Genomic DNA, 23,644 nt, shown 5'->3' with positions numbered 1-23,644 from the left:
ATAACGCAAGCCAAAACACCCAAATCAAAAGATCAGAGGAGACACACTACTTGGAGCAATTAATCAAAGAACTAAAGATTAACAACAAGAGCATGGCACAGGATATAAATGACATGAAGAAGAGCATGGCACAGGATATAACGGACATGAAAAAGACCCTAGAAGAGCATAAAGAAGTAACTGCAAGAGTAAATAAAAAAAAACAGATGAACTTATGGAAATAAAAGAAACTGTTGCCCACATTAAAAAGATTCTGGAGACTCATAGTAAAGAAAAGAGGAAGCTGAAAAGTGAATCAGCGACCTAGAGGAAGACAGAATGGAAAATGAAAGAACAAAAGGAAGAACGGGGAAAAAAAATCTAAAAAATCGAAATGGACCTCAGGAATATGATAGATAAAATAAAATGTCCAAATATAAGACTCATTGGTGTTCCAGAAGGGGAAAAGAGGGATAAAGGTCTAGGAAGAGTATTCAAAGAAAGTGTTAGGGAAAAATTCCCATATCTTCTAAACACCATAAATACACAAATCATAAATGCCCAGCGAACTTCAAATAGAATAAATCCAAATGAACGCACTTCGAGACATATTCTGATCAGACTCCCAAATACTGAAGAGAAGGAGCAAGTTCTGAAAGCACCAAGAGAAAAGCAATTCACCACATACAACGGGAAGAACATAAGACTAAGTAGTGGCTACTTAGCAGCCACCATGGAGGTGAGAAGGCAGTGGCATGACATATTTAAAATTCTGAGAGAGAAAAATTGCCAACCAAGAATTCTTTATCCAGAAAAGCTCTCCTTCAAATTTGAGGGAGAGCTTAAATTTTTCACAGACAAACAAATGCTGAGAGAGTTTGCCAATAAAAGACCTGCCCTACTTGAGATACTAAAGGGAGCCCTACTGACAGAGAAACAAAGAAAGGAGAGAGAGAGATGGAGAAAGGTTCAGTACTAAAGAGATTCAGTATGGGTAAGTTAAACGACATTAAGAGAGAAAGGGAAAAAAATATATCTGACAAATGTAAACCAAAGGATAAGATGGCTGATTCAAGAAATGTCTTCACAGTAATAACACTGAATGTAAATGGATTAAAATTCCCAAACAAAAGATATAGATTGGCAAAATGGATAAAAAAAATGAAGCATCAATATGTTGCATACAAGAGACTCATCTTAGACACAGGGACACAAAGAAACTGAAAGTGAAAGGATGGAAAAAATATTTCATGCAAGCTACAGCCAAAAGAAAGCAGGTGTAGCAATATTAATCTCAGATAAAACAGACTTTAAATGCAAGGATGTTATGAGAGAGAAAGAAGGCCACTACATACTAATAAAAGGGGCAATTCAACAAGAAGAAATAACAATCATAAATGTCTATGCACCCAATCAAGGTGCCACAAAATACATGAGACAAATACTGGCAAAACTAAAGGGAACAATGGATGTTTCCACAATATTTGTGGGAGACTTCAACACATCACTCTCTCCTATAGATAGATCAACCAGACAGAAGACCAATAAGGAAAAGGAAAACCTAAACAATCTGATAAATGAATTGGATTTAACAGACATATATAGAACATTACATCCCAAATCACCAGGATACACATTCTTCTCTAGTGCTCACGGAACTTTCTCCAGAATAGATCATATGCTGGGACATAAAGCAAGCCTCAATAAATTTAAAAAAATTGAGATTATTCAAAGCACATTCTCTGAATACAATGGAAAACAATTAGAAGTCAATAACCATCAGAGACTTAGAAAATTCACAAATACCTGGAGGTTAAACAACACGTTCCTAAACAATCAGTGGGTTAAAGAAGAAATAGCAAGAGAAATTGCTAAATATATAGGAAGAGTGAAAATGAGAACACAACATATCAAAACCTATGGGATGCAGAAAAAGGGGTAGTGACGGGGAAATTTATAGCACTAGACACATTAAAAAAGAAAGAGCTTAAATCAAAGAACTAATGGATCAACTGAAGAAGCTAGAAAATGAACAGCAAACCAATCCTAAAACAAGTAGAAAAAAACAAATAGCAAGGATTAAAGCAGAAATAAATGACACAGAGAACAAAAAAATAATAGGATAACTAACAGCAAAAGTTGGTTTCTGCGAAGATCACCAAGATTGACAAGCCCCTAGACAGACGGACAAAATCAAAAACAGAGAAGACCTATATAAAGAAAATACAGAGAAAGGTGACATTACTGCAGATCCCAAAGAAATTAAAAAAATTATAAGAGGATACTATGAACAATTATAGGCCAATAAACTGGATAATGTAGAGGAGATGGACAATTTCCTGGAAACATATGAACAACCTAGACTGACCAGAGAAGAAACAGAAGACCTCAACCAACCAATCACAAGCAAAGAGATCCAATCAGTCATCAAAAAGCTTCCCACAAATAAATACCCAGGGCCAGATGGCTTCACAGGGGAATACTATCAAACTTTCCAAAAAGAACTGACACAAATCTTCCTTAAACTCTTTCAAAACATCAGAGAAAATGGAACACTACCTAACTCATTTTATGAAGCTAACAACAATCTAACACCAAAACCAAAGATGCCATAAAAAAGGAAAACTACAGGCCTATCTCCCTAATGAATATAGATGCAAAAATTCTCAACAAAATACTTGCAAATCGAATCCAAAGACACATTAAAAAAATCATACACCATGACCAAGTGGGGTTCATTGCAGGCATGCAAGGTTGGTTTAACATAAAAAAATCAATGTATTATAACACATTAACAAATCAAAAGAGAAAAATCAAATGATCATCTCAATAGATGCTAAAAAAGCATTAGACAAAATCCACCACCCCTTTTTGATAGAAACACTTCAAAAGTAAGAACTGGAGGAAACTTCCTCAATATGTTAAAGAGCATATATGAAAAACCCACAGCCAGCATAGTACTCAATGGTGAGAGACTGAAATCCTTCCCTCAAAGATCAGGAACAAGACAGGGATGCCTGCTGTCACCAATGTTATTTAACTTTGTGCTGGAAGTGCTAGCCAGGGCAATCCGGCAAGACAAAGAAATAAAAGGCATCCAAATTGGAAAAGAAGAAGTAAAACTGTCACTGTTTGTAGATGATATCACCTTATTATCTGGAAAACCCTGAGAAATCAATGATACAGCTACTAGAGCTAATAAACAAACGTAGCAAACTAGCAGGATACAAGATTAATGCACGTAACTCAGTAATGTTTCCATATGCTAGAAATGAAAAAATTGAAGAGACACTCAAGAAAAAGATACCATTTTCAACAGAAACTAAAAAAATCAAGTACCTAGGAATAAACTTAATGAAAGATTTTTGTAAAAGATTTACACAAAGAAAACTACATAGCTCTACTAAAAGTAATAGAAGGGGACCTTAAAAGATGGAAAAATATTCCATGTTCATTGATACGAAGGCTAAATGTCATTAAGATGTCAATTCTATCGAAACTCATCTACAGATTCAACGCAATCCCAATGAAAATTCCAACAACCTACTTTGCAGACTTGGAAAAGCTAGCTATCAAATTTATCGTAAAGGGAAGATGCCTCAAATTGCTAAAAACACTCTAAAAAAGAAAAACGAAGTGGGAGGACTTACACTCCCTGACTTTGAAGCCTATTATAAAGCCACAATTGTCAAAACAGCATGGTACTGGCACAAAGATAGAAATATTGATCAATGGAATCGAATTGAGAATTCGGAGATAGACCCCCAGATCTATGGCCGACTGATCTTTGATAAGGCCCCCAAAGCCACTGAACTGGGACATAACAGTCTTTTCAACAAATGGGGCTGGGAAAGTTGGATATCGATATCCAAAAGGATGAAAGAGGACTCCTACCTCACACCCTACACAAAAATTAACTCAAAGTGAATCAAAGATCTCAATATAAAAAGCAGTCCCATAAAACTCCTAGAAGATAATGTAGGGAAACCTCTTCAAGACCTTGTATTAGGCGGCCACTTCCTAGACTTTACACCCAAAGCACAAGCCAACAAAAGAAAAAAAATAGATAAATGGGAACCCCTCAAGCTTAGAACTTTCTGCACCTCAAAGAAATCTGTCAAAAAAGGTGAACAGGCAGCCAACTCAATGGGAAAAAAATTCTGGAAACCACGTATCTGACAAAAGACTGATATCTTGCATACATAAAGAAATCCTAGAACTCAATGACAAGAATACAGACATCCCAATTATAAAATAGGCAGAAGATATGAAAAGACATTTCTCTGAAGAGGAAATACAAATGGCCAAAAAACACATGAAAAAAATGTTCAGCTTCACTAGCTATTAGAGAGATGCAAATCAAGACCACAATGAGATACCATCTCACACCAATTAGAATGGCTGCCATTAAACAAACAGGAAACTACAAATGATGGAGGGGATGTGGAGAAATTGGAACTCTTATTCATTGTTGGTGGGACTGTACAATGGTTCAGCCACTCTGGAAGTCAGTCTGGCACTTCCTTAGAAAACTAGATACTGAGCTACCCTTTGATCCAGCGATTGCACTTCTCGGTATATACCCGGAAGATCTGAAAGCAGTGACACAAACAGATATCTGCAAGCCAATGTTCATAGCAGCAATATTCACAAATGCCAAGAGATGGAAACAACCCAAATGTCCTTCAACAGATGAGTGGATAAATAAAATGTGCTATATACACACGATGGAATACTACACTGCTGTAAGAAGGAATGATGTCATGAAACATATGAAGACATGGAGGAACCCTGAAGGCATAATGCCGAGTGAAATAAGCCAGGCACAAAAAGAGAAATATTATATGGTACCACTAATGTGAACACTGAAAAATGTAAAACAAATGGTTTATAATGTAGAATGTAGGGGAACTAGCGATAGAGAGCATTTAAGGAAGGGGGAATGATAACCCAATAAGAACAGATAAGCTATCGTGGGTAAGTTTAACATTCTGGGAATGCCCAGGAATGACTATGGTCTGTTAATTTCTGATGGGTATGGTAGGAATAAGTTCACAGAAATGTTTCTATATTAGGTTATTTTCTTGGGGTAGAGCAGGAACATGTTGGAAGTAAAGTAGTTATCTTAGATTAGTTGTCTTTTTCTGAATCCCTGGTTACGGTTTGTTTGAAATGTTTTTTTTATTGTATATTTGTGGGTTTTTTTTTGATATAGTTCATTTAAAAAAATAATAATTAAAAAAAAAAAACAATGGAAAAAATATGCAGAGCCCCTTGAGGAGCTGGTGGAGAATGCAGTGGTGCTGGGCTTCCCCACCTCGATGGTTGCCAATGTGCTCACAGACATAGAGGACTGGTGGTTTGATAGGCAGAGCCCTCTACCACGGGATTTGCCCTTGGGAAGACTTGCTGCAAAGGAGAGGCCAGGCCTCCGTATAATTGTGCCTAAGAACTTCCTCTTGGGTGCCTCTTTGTTGCTCAGATGTGGCCCTCTTTCTCTAGCTAAGCCAACTTGGCAGGTAAATCACTGCCCTCCCCCCTCCGTGGGATCTGACACACAGGGGACTGAATGTCCCTGGCAACACGGAATACGACTCCAGGGGAGGAATCTGGACCCGGCATCATAGGATGGAGGACATCTTCTTGACCAAAGAGGGGATGTGAAAGGAAATGAAATAAGGCAGCCGTGGCGACAGAGGTGGATTTGGCAAATTTGAACGTGGTGGAAACAGTCGCTGGTGTGACAAATCAGATGAAGATGATTGGTCAAAACCACTTCCACCAAGTGAACGCTTGGAGCAGGAACTCTTTTCTGGAGGCAACACTGGGATTAACTTTGAGAAATATGACGACATTCCAGTTGAGGCAACAGGCAACAACTGTCCTCCACATATTGAAAGTTTCAGCGATGTCGAGATGGGAGAAATTATCATGGGAAACATTGAGCTTACTCGTTATACTCGCCCAACTCCTGTGCAAAAGCATGCTATTCCTATTATCAAGGAAAAAAGAGACTTGATGGCTTGTGCCCAAACAGGGTCTGGAAAAACTGCAGCATTTCTTTTGCCCATCTTGAGCCAGATTTACTCAGATGGTCCAGGTGATGCTTTGAGGGCCATGAAGGAAAATGGGAGATATGGGCGCCGCAAACAATACCCAATCTCCTTGGTGTTGGCACCAACGAGAGAATTGGCAGTACAGATCTACGAGGAAGCCAGGAAATTTTCATACCGATCTCGAGTTCGTCCTTGTGTGGTTTATGGTGGTGCTGATATTGGCCAGCAGATTCGAGACTTAGAACGTGGATGCCACTTGTTAGTAGCCACTCCAGGACGTCTAGTGGATATGATGGAAAGAGGAAAGATTGGATTAGATTTCTGCAAGTACTTGGTATTGGATGAAGCTGATCGGATGTCGGATATGGGGTTTGAACCTCAGATACGGCGAATAGTTGAACAAGACACTATGCCACCAAAGGGAGTTCGCCACACCATGATGTTTAGTGCTACTTTTCCTAAGGAAATACAGATGCTTGCTCGTGACTTCTTGGATGAATATATCTTTCTGGCTGTAGGAAGAGTAGGCTCTACCTCTGAGAATATTACACAGAAAGTAGTATGGGTGGAAGAGTCAGACAAACGGTCATTCCTACTTGACCTAAATGCAACAGGCAAGGATTCACTGACCTTAGTGTTTGTGGAGACCAAAAAGGGTGCAGATTCTCTTGAGGATTTCTTGTATCATGAAGGATATGCCTGTACCAGTATCCATGGAGACCGATCTCAGAGAGATAGAGAAGAGGCCCTTCACCAGTTCCGCTCAGGAAAAAGCCCAATTCTAGTGGCTACAGCAGTAGCAGCAAGAGGACTGGACATTTCAAATGTGAAACATGTTATCAATTTCGACTTGCCAAGTGATATTGAAGAATACGTACATCGCATTGGCCGTACAGGACGTGTAGGAAACCTTGGTCTTGCCACCTCATTCTTCAATGAGAGGAACATAAACATCACCAAGGATTTGTTGGATCTTCTTGTTGAAGCTAAACAAGAAGTGCCATCCTGGTTAGAAAATATGGCTTATGAACACCACTACAAGGGTAGCAGTCGTGGACGTTCTAAGAGTAGTAGATTCAGTGGAGGATTTGGTGCCAGAGACTATCGACAAAGTAGTGGTGCCAGCAATTCTAGCTTTAGTAGCAGCCGTGCAAGCAGCAGTCGCAGTGGTGGAGGCGGTCACGGAAGCAGCAGAGGATTTGGTGGAGGTGGCTATGGAGGCTTTTACAACAGTGATGGATATGGAGGAAATTACAACTCCCAGGGGGTTGACTGGTGGGGCAACTGAACCTGCTTTACAGCAGGTCACCCTGCCAAACAAGCTAATATGGAAACCACATGTAACTTAGCCAGACTATACCTTGTGTAGCTTCAAGAACTCGCAGTACATTACCAGCTGTGATTCTCCACTGAAAATTTTTTTTTTTAAGGGAGCTCAAAGTCACAAGAAGAAATGAAAGGAACAGTCAGCAGCCCTGTTCAGAAGGTGGTTTGAAGACTTCATTGCTGTAGTTTGGATTAACTCCCCTCCCGCCTACCCCCATCCCAAACTGCATTTATAATTTTGTGACTGAGGATCATTTGTTTGTTAATGTACTGTGCCTTTAACTTTAGACAACTTTTTATTTTGATGTCCTGTTGGCTCAGTAATGCTCAAGATATCAATTGTTTTGACAAAATAAATTTACTGAACTTGGGCTAAAATCAAACCTTGGCACACAGGTGTGATACAACTTAACAGGAATCATCGATTCATCCATAAAAACTATAAGGAAAAAAACTTATGCAGTAGCCTGCATTAGGGCTTTTTGATACTTGCAGATTGGGGGAAAACAACAAACGTCTTGAAGCATATTAATGGAATTAGTTTCTAATGTGGCAAACTGTATTAAGTTAAAGTTCTGATTTGCTCACTCTATCCTGGATAGGTATTTAGAACCTGATAGTCTTTAATCAAGCCATTCCAGTCATGATGAGGTGATGTATGAATACATGCATACATTCAAAGCACTGTTTTCAAAGTTTAATGCAAGTAAATACAGCAATTCCTCTTTCAGTGTTTAGGCAGATCATGAATTATGAGCTAGCCAAATGTGGGCATACTATTACAGGGAAAGTTTAAAGGTCTGATAACTTGAAATAGGTTTTTAGGAGAATTCATCTACTTAGACTTTAAATGCCTGCCATAAATGAAATTGAAATGGTAGAATGGCTGACCACAGCAATGACCAGCCCTCATTAGGGCCCTGGATGATTTTTGGTCTAATAACGCATGCTAGTGTTGATGTTTTTTGGTCAAGAGGATATGAACAGGATGAATTATGCAGCAGGCTTTATTTTAAATGCCGATTCACATTACTCTGTTCAAGCTGCGTTGAGATGTTAAACTGGCTTACTATAGACTTTGTAAAAGTGGCTCCAGAAGAGTAACAAACTGAAATCTTTGAGATCACACAGGTTGGAAATATGTACATAACTGCACAAGGTGTCAATTCTGCTATACAGTGCAGTTTTAGTCAGTTTTAGTTGCATAGGTTTCCATTGTATTTATAGTCTGTTTATGCTAAATCTGGCCAAAGATGAGCATTGTCCACCACTAAAATGCCTCTGCCACTTTGAATTCTGTGCTGATTTTGTGGCCAGAATGCGGTGATCAAAACGCTCAGTCTTTTTACAGTGGCATAGGAAGACGGCAAAAATTTCCTAAAGTGCAATAGATTTTCAAGTGTATTGTGCCTTGTTCTAAAACTTTTTATTAAGTAGGTGCACTTGACAGTATTGAGGTCATTTGTTATGGTGCTATTTCAATTAGTCTAGGTTTAGGCCCTTGTACATTTTGCCCATAACTTTTTACAAAGTACTTCTTTTATTGCACATTCAGAGAATTTTATATATATGTCTTGTGTGCGTGTCCTTAAACTTCCAATCTTATTTTGTCTCTTGGAGATTGTTGAACGCAGCTTGTCTAGGAAGGGGATGGGACTAGATTCTAAAATTTATTTGGGACCATGGGAATGATAGTTGAGAAGAAAACTATTTGCACATGACAGATTTCTAGATACCTTTTGCTGCTAGTTTTATGTAATATTTATTGAACATTTTGACAAATATTTATTTTTGTAAGCCTAAAAGTGATTCTTTGAAAGTTTAAAGAAACTTGACCAAAAGACAGTACAAAAACACTGGCACTTGAATGTTGAATGTCACCGTATGCGTGAAATTATATATTTCGGGGTAGTGTGAGCTTTTAATGTTAAGTCATATTAAACTCTTAAGTCAAATTAAGCAGACCCGGCATTGGCAGTGTAGCCATAACTTTCTGATGTTATTAAAAACAAATTGGCGACTTGAAATTAAAACATGCCAAGGTTTTGATACACTTGTCTTAAGATATTAATGAAACACTTCAAAACACTGATATGAAATGTCCAGATTCTCAGATGTTTGTTGCGTGAGTTTTGTTTAGTTGTGTGTATTTTTTTTTTCATTGAATGTCTGGCACATTGCAATCCTCAAACATGTGGTTATCTTTGTTGTATTGGCATAATCAGTGACTTGTACATTCAGCAGTAGCATTTGAGCAAGTTTTATCAGCAAGCAATATTTTCAGTTACTAAGGTTTAAAAAATCATGTAAGAATGGATTTAAACTTGCTGAATGTAAAGATTGAACCTCAAGTCACTGTAGCTTTAGTAATTGCTTATTGTATTAGTTTAGATGCTAGCGCTGCATGTGCTGTGCATATTCTGATTTTATTAAAATAAAAAGTTCAACTGCAAAAAAAAAAAAAAAAAAAAAAAAAAAAAAAAAAAAAAAAAAAGAAATAAGCTTCAGTGGCAGAGAGATTACAAAAGGAGCCAAGAGATCACTCTGGTGGGCAGTCTTAAGCACAATATAGACAACCCTTTTAAGGCTGTAATGAATTGGAATAGCTAGCAGTAAATACCTGAAACTATCAAACTATAACCCAGAACCCTTAAATCTTGAAGATGATTGTATAAAAATGCAGCTTATGAGGGGGTGACAATGTGACTGGAAAAGCCATATGGACCACACTCCCCTTTGTTCAGTGTATGGATGGATGAGTAGAAAAACGGGGGAAGAAAAAGAAAAAAAAAGGCACCCAGTGTTCTTTTTTACTTTAATTGTTCTTTTTCACTTTAATTTTTATTATTATTTTTGTGTGTATAGTAATAAAAATGTCAAAAATTAATTGTGCTGATGAATGCACAACTATATAATGGTACTCTAAACAGCTGAATGTACACTTTGTTTTGTATGACTGCATGGTATGTGAATATATCTCAATAAAATTGAATTAAAAAGAAAAAGAAAAAGATAGGCGGGCTCATTCTCGGCCAGGGACACTTATGTTAAAGCCCCAGGTACCCGAAACCACCCAGAAATTCACCTTGGGGATTTGGTATAGGGTCGTCCTGGGAGAGTGAAAACACCACCATTCAAATGATACGCAGGTGGTCATGGGTGATGCAGAATCATCCCTGTACATTTCTCCAGCCTGCATGGGCCAAAACACTTCCCCAGTGCCTGCACACTTGGGGTGCCCTTTACATTTTCAGAGCAGGGGAGCAGCCATTACGTTACAAGCCTGTTGCTTAGCAACCCTGTGCTCAGTGTGAAGCAGCTGGGGGAGCTCCCTAACTTGTGCATGTGCATTCTGAGCACCAGCCAGAATTCCAGGCCGCTTTGGGAACTTGGGCTGACTCTCTCCTCTCCATAGTTTCTAGCTGCAATGGGATTTCTTTCCCGAGGTTTCTTAGTGCTGGGATTTCCTACTATTTTTTTGGGCACAACTTGGTACAGGGATTTCTGTTTGGAGTAATAGGAAAGATTCAGTAACACTTGTGTGTGGAGTATAGCTGATTCTGCACATAAGGTTTAGCAGAGATGTCTATATTTGAAAGTGGGTATGAAGGATGTGAAGTAGGATCATTTTAACTGGATGAAAGTGAGGAAAAATAGAAACAGGGCTGTGCAGGAATACACAAGGCCCATAAGAAAATACATGGCCTGAATGAACAGTACAATTTATAATACTAGAAATCTTCTTAAATCAACTGCATGGAAGATACCACATTAATGCAAACTTGGACCACAATGGAAGCAAAGTAGTTATTTCAGGTTATATGCTTTTCTTAAAATTGCTTTGTTTTGTTTTAAGGTGTTGATTTGTGCTATTTGTGAATTTTTTTAATTTTTCAAGAAAGTTTAAATGAAATAAAATAAAATGAAAAGAAACAAAATAAAATTAAACATTAAAAAAAAAAAGTAGACCAAGATCTGCATGCTAAACTTCAACAGGGTGACTGCTTGCTAAAATAGAAGCCAGAGTTTCATAACATAATACCTAAATATCCAGGATACAAAAATAAATAAATAATCACTCATACAAGAACCAGGAAAATCACAACCTAAATGAAAAAAGACTATCAAAAGATGCCAATGCCAAGATGACTCGTATGTTGGAATTATGTGAGAAGGAATTTAAAAGAGCCATCAAAAAAATGGTTCAAGAAGCCATTACAAACACTCTTGAAACAAATAAAAAAAGTTAAAATCTTAACAAAAAATCTAAAATATAAAGAACCACATGGAAATTTTAGAGCTGAAAAACACAATAATTGAAATAAAAAACTCACTGGATGTGCTGAATAGAATAGAATGTAGAATAGTAGAATGTAGATCAAAGACGAAAGAATCAGTGAACTGAAGAGCGATCAATAGAATTAATCAATCTGGGTATCAGAGAGAAAATACTCTGAAGTGAGCCTCAGAGACCTGTGGAAAAATAACAAAAGATCTAATATTTGTGTTATTGGAAAGAGAAAAGCGTGAGGGTGAAAAGATATTTAAAAAAATAATGGTGAAGAAAAATTTCCCACATTTGACAAAAGGGATTCAAGAAGATGAGTGAATCCCAAAAAGGATGAACCCTAAAAAATTCACACCTAGACACATCAAAAGCAAACTTCAAAAACCTAAAGACAAGGAAAAACTAGTGAAAGCAGGCAGAAAGAAACAATACGTAACCTACAGGAAAACTATTATTTGAATAAGAGCAAACTTTCCATCTGAACCCAAAGATGTCAGAAGGAAGTGGCACATTTTTCAAGTATTAAAGAACTGTCAACCAAGAATTATATATTTATTGAGAATATCCTTCATGAATGAAGGACAAATAGACATTTTTCAGAAAACTGAAATAATCTGTCACTAACAGATCTACCGTAAATTGTGGCTAAAGGAAGTTCTCTAAGCTGAAAGGATATAAGAGAATCAAGTTTGGAACTTCAGAAAGGAAGAAATAACAGAATGGGTAAGCATAGGGGTTAAGAATTAACATATAAAAGGCTCTAAAAAAGAGATGATTAACATAACATTCCTCAAAGACATGCTAATTAAAACCATTTTTTTTACTTATTAGGTTAGCAAGACCAAAAAGTTTGATAGTAAGTCATTTTGCAAAGGTTGTAAGGAAATTTATTCTTCTATATTCTGATTGCAGTGTCTTAAAAAATTACATATGAATTACCCCTCTAATCTATTAATTCCACTTCTAGGACCCTATCTTACATGATAAACATTCCCACAAGTATGGAATGAAGTAAAAAGCTATTGTATAACCTACATGTCAACCAGTAAGATACTGATAACAACCTAAATGTCTACCAATAAAATACTGAAAACCTAAAAGTCTACCAATCAAGAACCAATTACATAAATACTAGTGTATCCACACAAATGAATTTTTTGCAATTTCAAAATAAAACAATGATACACAAGAAACCGATAATAATAGTTGCCTGTGGGGATGAGAACAGAGACGCAGTGATGGGAAAGAGACTTTCCACTATCATTTTATGCTTTTAAAATTATGAACCAAATGAATGTAGTAAATTAAAAAAACAAAGAAATTTAAAAAATTTCAAGTATGGTAATAATTGTTTTAACCCTACCCCTCAAAAAACGTTTCACTTCTTGCCTAACCAATTATACAAAATCCATTTCAAAGTATCTTTTACAAGCACATAAATATAGTTAAGATAAAACAGTACTAAAAAGCAAAAACCACAATGCAGGTTAACAAATCATAATGGATGAAAAGGAAACACAAAGAAAAATACTCAGCTCTTGGTTAGTTCTTTTTTAGATTACATAGTTGTTTATTACATAAAGAATTTCCTGAACCTGTTCACTGACTTTTTTTGGGGGAAGAGAGGGTAATCTTATCAATTAGGTACTAGATTTAGTAGGATGATATTAAGGTTTTTAACAAAGTCCAGAACATTTTACTTGTAAAACCTAAGGCAAGAAAATGCTGCCTTGTTTTTTGAGGCCTACAGACTTTACACCAGTATGAATCTCACTTGAAACCTTAATATTGAAGGAAATTTCTAGGTCACCATCAAAATAAGATCTGAAATAAGGCATAACAGTATTCCTAAAATAGGTCTCCTTTAGACAACTTCATTTCATACTACTCCTCACCTCTTTTAAACAGTTTCTAAGTTTAAGATCCAACTACTTTCCAGTAAAAGTGCCACCAGTACAGGCCACCTTATTTTCATGAATAAGGACACTGAAATGGGCCCGTCATTGTGAAATGAGTCTCTGGTGTTCTTCACTTGTCTCTTGAGTAAAAGATTCATTGGAAGCTTTCTCGACTGTGCTGTTATCCCTTTATTTCCAATCAATCTATTTCCTATGACATACAGGCAAACCTTCTCATACAATTAATCTATTGTCATGATTTCACTCAGCACTTGCGTTTCTGTGTACTCTGTAATAGTGCTTCCATCTCTTGTTGCATGGTGAAGATGGACAGACCCATCCTTAACAACTGCAGTGAACTCTGAAGAGATCATCATGATTCAAGGTCATATCAAACACCTGAAAAACCAGGCAACACATTTTCTGGTGGTCTGTATTCTATCCTCCACTTTGTCCCTCAACGACCCTTTTTTAAGCCTCTGCAGGGGATCCAGTTTTTATTAGCCTTCAGTGCTCCATCTCTGCATCAATTGGAAGGTTCTTCTCCTTGATCCTGAACCCTCCCTGACACCTTTCCAAGAATCACAAAAAAGCAGGATCTCCAGTCTCACAACAGCAAAGGGAAAAAAGCCCAAGAAGATTGCCCAGACTCACCAAGACCATATACAGGTGGGCCCAGACAGTCAGATTTCTTCAGAAGTCTTTTTGTTTTCTTTCAGGAAGTTAAAAAAAAAAAAAAAAAAATTCTGTATTTATTTTCTTTTTAAACTGGGGTCTAAAACTCTCAACGAGGCTTTAAAATCTAATGATGATGAGCACCATAGTGTTGTACAAAGCTTTTTAGATTATCCCTAATTTAAAATTCTTGTAAAAAGGCCATCAAACTTATAAAAAGGATGTAAAACACAGCTCTGTCTAAAATGAAATTACATAGATGCGTTAACAAAACCCACCCTGACCAATGTTCTGCATAGTAACTGGACCGTGGGGTAATAGGTGCTAAACTGATCTCAATCACAAAGATCTTTCCTCTTTCCACAGAGTGATCCAGAACACAGTAGGTATGAGAGGTCTGGCTCAAAACAAATCTGACATGTTCGGAAACTCCTGGGCAGATACAAATAAAGGGCCAAATCTTCCCTTCCTTGAAAATACTCAAAAGAGCAGGGTATGCAACTTGAGCATGAGCTTGAGTGACATATACTAGGATGTTATATCAACCTTCTGCACAACTTTCAACACCACTTCCAAGCTAAATTAGCATTTTTTTCTTCAGATGACAACAAATTATGAAGATGTAAGTATGCATACATATAGAGCTACATTCATTCACTGCCTCACCTTCAGACAAATACTTTAAATACTACCTTTTTAGTACCAAGAGAACCTTACACCAAATTTATTGGAGTCTGTGCTAGTTTGGATGTATTATGTCCCCCAAAATGCCATGTTCTTTGATGCAGTCTTGTGGGGCAGATGTATTAGTGTTGATTAGAATGGAATTCTTTGATTGAGTGTTTCCATGGAGATGTGACTCAATTAACTGTGAGTGAAATGTCTGGATAATTTCTATGGAGGTGTTATCCCACCCATTCAGGGTGGGTGTTAATTGGATCACTAGAGCCCTATAAAGGAGTTCACAGACAGAAGGACCTCAGAGCAGCTAAGAGTGACATTTTGGAGAGCAACCAAGAGTGACATTTTGAAGAGCAACCAAGAGTGACATTTTGAAAAGGAACTGCAGCTAAGACAGGACAAAATATCGCAAGAGCAACATTTTGGAGAACGCCATTTTGAAATGCAACCTGGGAACAAGCAAATACCAGCCACATGCCTTCCGCGCTAACAGAGGTTTTCCGGATGCCAATGGCCATCCTTCAGTGAAGGTACCCTATTGTTGATGCCTTACCTTGGATACTTTATGGCCTTAAGACTGTAACTTTATAACCAAATAACCACCTTTATAAAAACCAATCCATTTCTGGTGTTTTGCAAAATGGCAGCATTAGCAAACTGGAAGAAAGTCTCATACATGCTTTTTTTACCTCTATCTCTTTCTGAATATATAAACCACAGAACATCCTTAATTCTTGTAAGAAGAGAATAAGTCCTAACAAGACTCCTTAAAGACTACAAAATAGAAGAAAAAGAATTAGTTGTCAAGCAGAGAATAGAAGTTAAAGATTTTCTGAATGCCACAGGAAGAAATAATGCCTTAAACCAAAATATTCTAGTGAAACCAGTAACACATCAAAGAATTAACAAGTATCAGTAGGTCTAGGGTCTAAAATTTGCAAAAATTAATATAAACTGCTTTTTAGTGTTTAATTTTTGAAAATGTAAATGACTGCATTTATACAACATTACACAAAGATACTCAACAACACCTCAGTCCTTACTGAATGTAAACAGAAAGCCAGGCTCACAGACACCAAGAAGTTATATAAATCAACCAATTATGAGCTTCAGCATACTACTGCAAATGGTTTACAAGGTATTTATTTGCTATGACATGGAAGAAAATTAATTGAGCAGAATCAAAGTGGGATACAGAGACAAAAATAAAAATAAGCATTCTGCATTTTTTATGCCACCATCTTAGTATTTTTTTAAATTAAAAAACAAAACAAAACAAAATTTTTATGTTTTTAAATGTTACAGAGCAAATCAGTTTACCTAAAAAGTGAGAACAGAATGTTCTACACAGAGCAATTCTGAAAAGAATGTTAAAGATGTTTAAAGTTCAATGTGTCAGTGCCACATAATGGAAAAGGCCATTGACCTGAGGCCAGCATGTGTGGGTTTGAGGTTAGTTCCTTGAAATGGTAAATAATATAATCTTGACTATTTTATCTGTCAAATGAACTAAAAAACATTACAGGGCTATTGTAAGGATCAGCAAAGATCACAGATCACTCTCACATTTGTTAACCATAAGAAACTAAATATCGATATTATTATTCCTAGATCTAATAGGAATTGAAAGAACGAGTCAGTTTAATATTCTATTGCTTTCTACTCAGATTAAAAGGTAATCTCACCCAATTATTTTCAGAGTGACAGACTCAACATCTGTAATGAACGGAAGTAGTCACATATTTATATATAATATACTTAAAGAAAGTTCCTACCATTTCAGAAAATACCATATAAAACCACTGATCATGTCAGCTTCAAATGTTCTGGTCTAAGTAAAAGGTTTCTCAAACTTGCAAGATGCTTCTGAATCTAAGCCATACATGGAGGGGAAATAATTTATTCCCCCAAAGTTTCTTAGTCTTTCTTATACACTTCAGTTTTCATCCTGCTCCATCATCCTCCAAATTGCCTCTTTCCCCAGAAGAGTATGTACCATGTGATTTAGACAACTACGGTTAAAACATACACACACACACACACACCACAAAGTATGAGCAGAAAGGGCAAATTACTGCAAATTAGTTAATAAAGAAGTCAGTTCCATGGCAAATGAACAAAGTAACAAGTAACACAACAAAGTAACACAATTTAAAACATAGAAAAGCTCATATTTAATATTTAGCTTTAGTGTGAATTTTATGCCAACTGTTTAAGGTGTCCTGGCTCATTCTTTGTGCATGTGAATTCTCAGAAATATGTACTCTGTTCTTACCTTTCGATTTGGGAATTAGCTCTCCACAACTGAGTATCCGTACCTCAGCAAATGGTTTGCTAGCTGCATCAGTTTTCTGGTTTTCTATCTCTCTCACAACTTCTTGACCAGAGATCACTTGCCCAAAAACAACATGATGCCTAAAGAGTCAGGGAACGATGATTAAATAAAAGTTTCTTACTTTAATATGAATTTAAAATAGGTTCTAAAATAAATAAAACAGTATTTACCCATCTAAATGAGGCGTTGGTTTAGTTGTTCTTTTGGAAGTCATCACATGGAAGAATAAAAACAGAAAAATTAGCATCTCTAAAAAGGAAAAGAAAATAACTGCATTGGAAAAAAAAAGTTGCAGCAAAGAAATGATCTGCTGAATGGAATCACATTACATTAACCTTAAGTAGAACACACCGCAATATGTTTAAAACATAACATATTTTTAAAAATTTCTGATTGTATAAGTAAAACCAATATGCTACCACTAATGTGAACTTTGAAAAATGTAAAACAAATGGTTTATAATGTAGAATGTAGGAGAACTAGCAATAGAGAGCAATTAAGGAAGGGGGAACAATAATCCAAGAAAGACAGATAAGCTATTTAACGTTCTGGGGATGCCCAGGAATGACTATGGTCTGTTAATTTCTGATGGATATAGTAGGAACAAGTTCACAGAAATGTTGCTATATTAGGTAACTTTCTTGGGGTAAAGTAGGAACATGTTGGAAGTTAAGCAGTTATCTTAGGTTAGTTGTCTTTTTCTTACTCCTTTGTTATGGTCTCTTTGAAATGTTCTTTTATTGTATGTTTGTTTTCTTTTTAACTTTTTTTTCATACAGTTGATTTAAAAAAGAAGGGAAAGTTAAAAAAAAAAAAAAAAACAAGGAAAAAAAAAAAAGATGCAGTGCCCCCTTGAGGAGCCTGTGGAGAATGCAGGGGTATTCGCCTACCCCACCTCCATGGTTGCTAACATCACCACAGATATAGGGGACTGGTGGTTTGATGGCTTGAGCCCTCTACCATAGGTTTTACCCTTGGGAAGACGGTTGCTGCAAAGGAGAGGCTAGGCCTCCCTATGGTTGTGCCTAAGAGCCTCCTCCCGAATGCCTCTTTGTTGCTCAGATGTGGCCCTCTCTCTCTAGCTAAGCCAACTTGAAAGGTGAAATCACTGCCCTCCCCCCTACGTGGGATCAGACACCCAGGGGAGTGAATCTCCCTGGCAACGTGGAATATGACTCCTGGGGAGGAATGCAGACCTGGCATCGTGGGACAGAGAACATCTTCTTGACCAAAAGGGGGATGTGAAAGGAAATGAAAATAAGCTTCAGTAGCAGAGAGATTCCAAAAGGAGCCGAGAGGTCACTCTGGTGGGCACTCTTACACACACTTTAGACAACCCTTTTTAGGTTCTAAAGAATTGGGGTAGCTGGTGGTGGATACCTGAAACTATCAAACTACAACCCAGAACCCATGAATCTCGAAGACAGTTGTATAAAAATGTAGCTTATGAGGGGTGACAAGGGGATTGGGAAAGCCATAAGGACCACACTCCACTTTGTCTAGTTTATGGATGGATGAGTAGAAAAATAGGGGAAGGAAACAAACAGACAAAGGTACCCAGTGTTCTTTTTTACTTCAATTGCTCTTTTTCACTCTAATTATTATTCTTGTTATTTTTGTGTGTGTGCTAATGAAGGTGTCAGGGATTGATTTAGGTGATGAATGTACAACTATGTAATGGTACTGTGAACAATCGAAAGTTTGATTTGTTTTGTATGACTGCGTGGTATGTGAATATATCTCAATAAAAAAATAAAAATAAAAATAATAATGCTAAAAAAAAAGTAAAACTATAAAAGTTATAGAAGAAAACATGGGAGGGAACTTGCTGGGAGATAGGGAACAAGGAAACTTTTTTTACAGTGGACTCGTACTGTATGAATTTGGTACCATGTGTATAGATCACTTTCTTAAATAATTCTTTAATAAAATGAAATAATTAAGAAAAAAAAAAAAAAAGTCAATCCCAGCAGTAAATACCTGAAACTATCAAACTACAACCCAGAACCCTTGAATCTTGAAGACAATTATATAAAAATGTAGCTTAGGAGGGTGACAATGTGATTGGGAAAGCCATGTGGATCACACTTCCCTTTGTCCAGTGTGTATGGATGTATGAGTAGAAAAACAGGGGGAAAAAAAAAGGAACCAGTGTTCTTTTTTACTTTAATTTTGTTCTTTTTCACTTTAATTTTTATTCTTATTACTTTTGAGTGTGTGGTAATGAAAATGTTCAAAACTTGATTTTGGTGATGGATGCACAACTATATGGTGATACTGTGAACAACTGATTGTACACTTTGTATGACTGCATGGCATGTGAAGATATCTCAATAAAATTGAATTATTTAAAAAAAAAAGAAAGTAAAACCAACTCACTGCTGAAAACTTTGATGTCATTAAGGCTGATATTTTGGCATTATTTCTATCCACTTGTGTTTCTTGCATATGAGTGGAATTTTATGGAATATTCAGGGTTGCATATGATGTTATACTATATGCACATTCCAGAATTTATCAAAAACCATTCCACTAGTTTATACATTTAACATTTTAACTCAACATTTATACAATTAAAGCACATATTCTGATGGCCTTCAGGCATGTTCTGTTGGACCCCTGAACAGAATTGGTTCACATACTGTTTTATATAACATTTAAAATGAGATGTTTTCATATAAAAATCCACATTTCAGATCTCTCTGGAAAACCTGGAAGATGTGGCACAGTTATGTGGCAATAAATTGGCCAGAGCTGAGTATATTTGCTTTCTCTAGCAGAGGGATTCACAGTGTAGTTTCTTGTCCCAACGGGCTTTACTTGTTTATGATACTTGTTATCCCTGACAGAAAGTAAACCTCATAATGAAGAGATCTTGATTAAAGCTGGAGAAAAATCTAAAAGCAAAAATTTCTATTTTGCAAATGAATTAATTTTTAAAAATCTTTTTTTTCTCTAGATCGACCCAACTATGTAGTTTCAAAGGCTGCTACTTGAGTAGCCACAAAAACAAACCGGTTAAATAGGATGAAGATGGGCATTGTGCAAGATTTACTACTTCAAAAACTCTTATCAAAAAAGAAATTTGTGAGAAAGAACACAATTTAAGCTAAACTTCCATTAATACACACACAACACCATCAAAAAATTCCTAATACTTAGCAAAATTCCCTTGAGTTTAAAATCAATAACCTATCTTGTTTCCTTACTGTAGCAGGTTAGCTCACATGAACTTGTTAACATCACCGAGAAATGAAAAATCTACGTGTACACTATATATATATTTATATTACATATTTACATTGCATATAATTTGCGTCTAGATATGCAGATTACAAGTAATATTAAAGATACACCTTCCTTATGCCTATCTTTCTAATTATACATTCTTTAAAGCCCCCTCAAATATTTTCTACAGTCAAAAAATGTTATAGCAGAAAGGAACTTTTAGAAATAAACTCAAAATTTTCTCATTTTACAGATGAGAAAACCTCCACAGATGAGAAAGCCTTCCTTCAATACGAGTGAGAAATGATTATTACCTACTTCGAACTCACATAAAATGATCTGTATAATTTATAAGGCATTTACCATAATGTGATTTGTGCCATCACTTTTGGAACAAAAGAAGCACTCACCACATCAAGGAGCATAGTGCACCCTAGAGGTGCTCAAAATGTCTACAGAACACTGAATGAATAAATCAAACCCAGAGATCTTTTGGTCTAGAACTCTTCTCTACACTGGTCTCAAAATAGGTTTGTCATTCTCGATGTCAACTTTAAAAGATTTTTTTAGCCAAAAATAGCAGATTCACCTTACTTAGAGGTTAGATTTTCTAAAGCTGTTGTATAAGGCAATACTTGTGATAGTACTACTTTTCTATTTTCAAGAATGAAGTCTGCTGAAGACTATCAAATTATCTTTCAAGTAGTCCAACACAATCAATTTCTCCTTTGGCACAGCAATCAAATGTTATTTCTTTAACTAAATGCCATTTGATAAAGCAACTGACTTACATTACAGAATGTTATAAAATAAACACTTACTGTTAAACATTAAAATCACATTCAATGTGGCAATATGCTCACCACTATGAGAGGCCCAAAAAATAACTGCACTGGGAGAAGAACTGAGAGAAGCACATTAACATTTTCCATTTTATACACACTCCCAGAATATATGCTCAATGACTAAAGGCAGATGGAGTAGGCAACCAACTTTAAGATATTTTTCTTTTCTCTTTTTGCAGTCGAATTTGAGCAAGATAAACGTGTACACTGGGACGACATACACTGCGAATACAACACAGTTTTGTTTACAAATCTCTACAAGCTCTTTTGTTCTCTACTGGTGTTATCTCTTGCAATTGAGCTAGATTTCCGGCTTTCTCATTTATTAGCTATATGATCATTTGTAAATAACTCAACTTCTCAGTCTCATTTCCTTGTTTGTAAAACTGAGTTAATTCCTTCCTTTGAAATTGTTTTGAGCATTAATACTATACTTCTTATTTATTCTAAACTTGCTTTGCTCAGATTTTAAATCATTTTATACTTTTGATATTCTTTCTTTTTCATTTTTTTAACTTTATAAAAAAAATGATCATATCCTTTCAATATTTCTTTTTTAAAACTAAACTTACAGGGCAGTGGCAAAAATAACACAAACCCCACTCAGAGAATTCCAACATATCACAAACCCCCAGACACCAAGATACACCAATTTGTTGGTGTTTATTTACCTGACAATTTAATAAAATAACACTGCTAGGAAGTAAAACCATAATATCCCCTTCCTGTAGAGTTTGACTTAATAATCATTAATCCAGGAAACTTGCATCTGTTTATTTAAAAGCTTATGCTGTTACTGAGAACTGGCAGTTTGATGTGCCAAGCCTCTATCACGGGACTTCTCGCCCTTATGAAGTTCGTTATTACAGAGGAGAGGCTAAACCTGCTTATAATTGTGCCTAAGAGTCTCCCCCTGAGTACCTCTTTGTTGCTCAGATGTGGCCCTCTCTCTCTACCTAAGCCCACTCAGTGGGTGCACTCACTGCCTTTTCCCCTATGTGGGATCTGACTCCCAGGGGTGTAAATCTTCTTGGCAACACAGGATATGACTCCGTGGGATGAGTCTGGACCTGGCATCATGGGATTGAGAACACCTTCTTGACCAAAAGGGGGATGCAAAATGAAACGAAATGGAGCTTCAGTGGCTGAGAGATTCGAAATGAGTCAAGAGGTCACTCTGGTGGATGCTCTTACGCACTATATAGATAACGCTTTTTAGGTTTTAATGTATTGGATAGCTAGAAGTAAATACATGAAACTATGAAACCGCAACCCAGTAGCCTTGACTCTTGAAGACAATTGTATAGCAATGTAGCTTACAAGGGGTGACAGTGTGATTCTGAAAGCCTTGTGGATCATACTCCCTTTATTCAGTGTATGGATGGATGAGTAAAGAATGGGGACAAAAAACTAAATGAAAAATGGTGGGAAGGGGGGGATGATGTGGATGTTCTTTTTTTACTCATTTTTTTTTTTATTCTTATTTTCACTTTTTCTGGTACAAGGAAAATGTTCAAAAAATAGACTGGGGTGGTGAATGCACAACTATATGATGGCACTGTGAACAAATGATTGTACACTTTAGATGACTGTATAGTATGTGACTATATCTCAATAAAATTGAATAAAAAAAAAGCTTATGTTACTACTTTTCTTTGAAAGATCAAGTGATTCTGTGCAGTCTGTTTCCACTAGTTTAGTTCTTCATGTGCTTGGAAGAGCTCTTTTATCATCAGCATATGTAACTATCATTTATAAAAATGTTAAATAATTCTGAAGAAACTTTGCTCTTTCCATCTGATTCAGAAGTGCCTATTTATTTCCATCCCTTTCTTATCCTGCTGCTAAGTTGATGTGAATGTTTAACTTGTGAAGCTTAGATACGGGAAGTAAATTTTTAAGTGTTTGGGGTGGAACAATCTTACCACCACAATTAACCCAATATCTGTGGGTGTGAAAAGAAAAAAAATTCAACAATGATAAAATCTTCCTCACCTTTACAACAGGGAATTCAAACGTGGCACCTACTATTGTGAAGAAAATGGTTTACTTATATCACTCCCTTAGTACTTTATTTACTAGTCCTGAGAGAATACGTAGGAATCTAATCCAATCAAAGGAAAAATTAGACACAGAAAGAAGTATGGTGAAAAGAAACTTAGGATCAAAACTTAGGAGACCTGACACCCCAGAAACAGCTCTGCTAATATACCGTACTTATGTGTGAGTGAATTATAGGATGTCTTTAAGAACTAAATAGAAGCCTATTTAGTACCTCTATGAAAAGATTGAAGTTCTCTGAAAACTGAAGCTATTTCTATCAAAAAACGATA

The 23,644-nt window shown here is 36.4% G+C and overlaps 2 protein-coding genes across 5 annotated transcripts in view; one reads left to right on the top strand and one right to left on the bottom strand.

The window, feature by feature from the left end:
- The window catches only part of PPIG (peptidylprolyl isomerase G), a 95,148-nt gene that overhangs the window by 39,181 nt on the left and 32,323 nt on the right, over positions 1-23,644 (bottom strand). For all 4 annotated transcript variants that reach the window (XM_037850516.1, XM_037850520.1, XM_037850518.1 and 1 more), the window contains exons 8-9: positions 17,409-17,438; positions 17,179-17,318 (exon numbers count right to left, since the gene is read on the bottom strand). In XM_037850516.1, coding sequence (XP_037706444.1) covers positions 17,179-17,318; positions 17,409-17,438 — 170 coding nt within the window. The remainder of the gene's footprint in view (positions 1-17,178; positions 17,319-17,408; positions 17,439-23,644) is intronic.
- On the top strand, positions 5,665-7,996 carry LOC119544934 (ATP-dependent RNA helicase DDX3X-like). Its single transcript, XM_037850521.1, has one exon. It carries the CDS (start codon positions 5,896-5,898, stop codon positions 7,321-7,323), a length of 1,428 nt encoding a protein of 475 aa, XP_037706449.1. The 5' UTR covers positions 5,665-5,895; the 3' UTR covers positions 7,324-7,996.

This window comes from Choloepus didactylus, chromosome 9 (genome assembly GCF_015220235.1).
Source record: "Choloepus didactylus isolate mChoDid1 chromosome 9, mChoDid1.pri, whole genome shotgun sequence".
Lineage (NCBI taxonomy): Eukaryota > Metazoa > Chordata > Mammalia > Pilosa > Megalonychidae > Choloepus > Choloepus didactylus.
The sequence above is the reverse complement of the archived record's forward strand: the minus strand, read 5'-3'. Positions and strand labels throughout refer to the sequence as shown.

Excerpts from the sequence above, each read along its gene's own strand:
- LOC119544934 (XM_037850521.1), top strand. The coding sequence starts at position 5,896 with ATGGGAGAAATTATCATGGGAAACATTGAGCTTACTCGTTATACTCGC.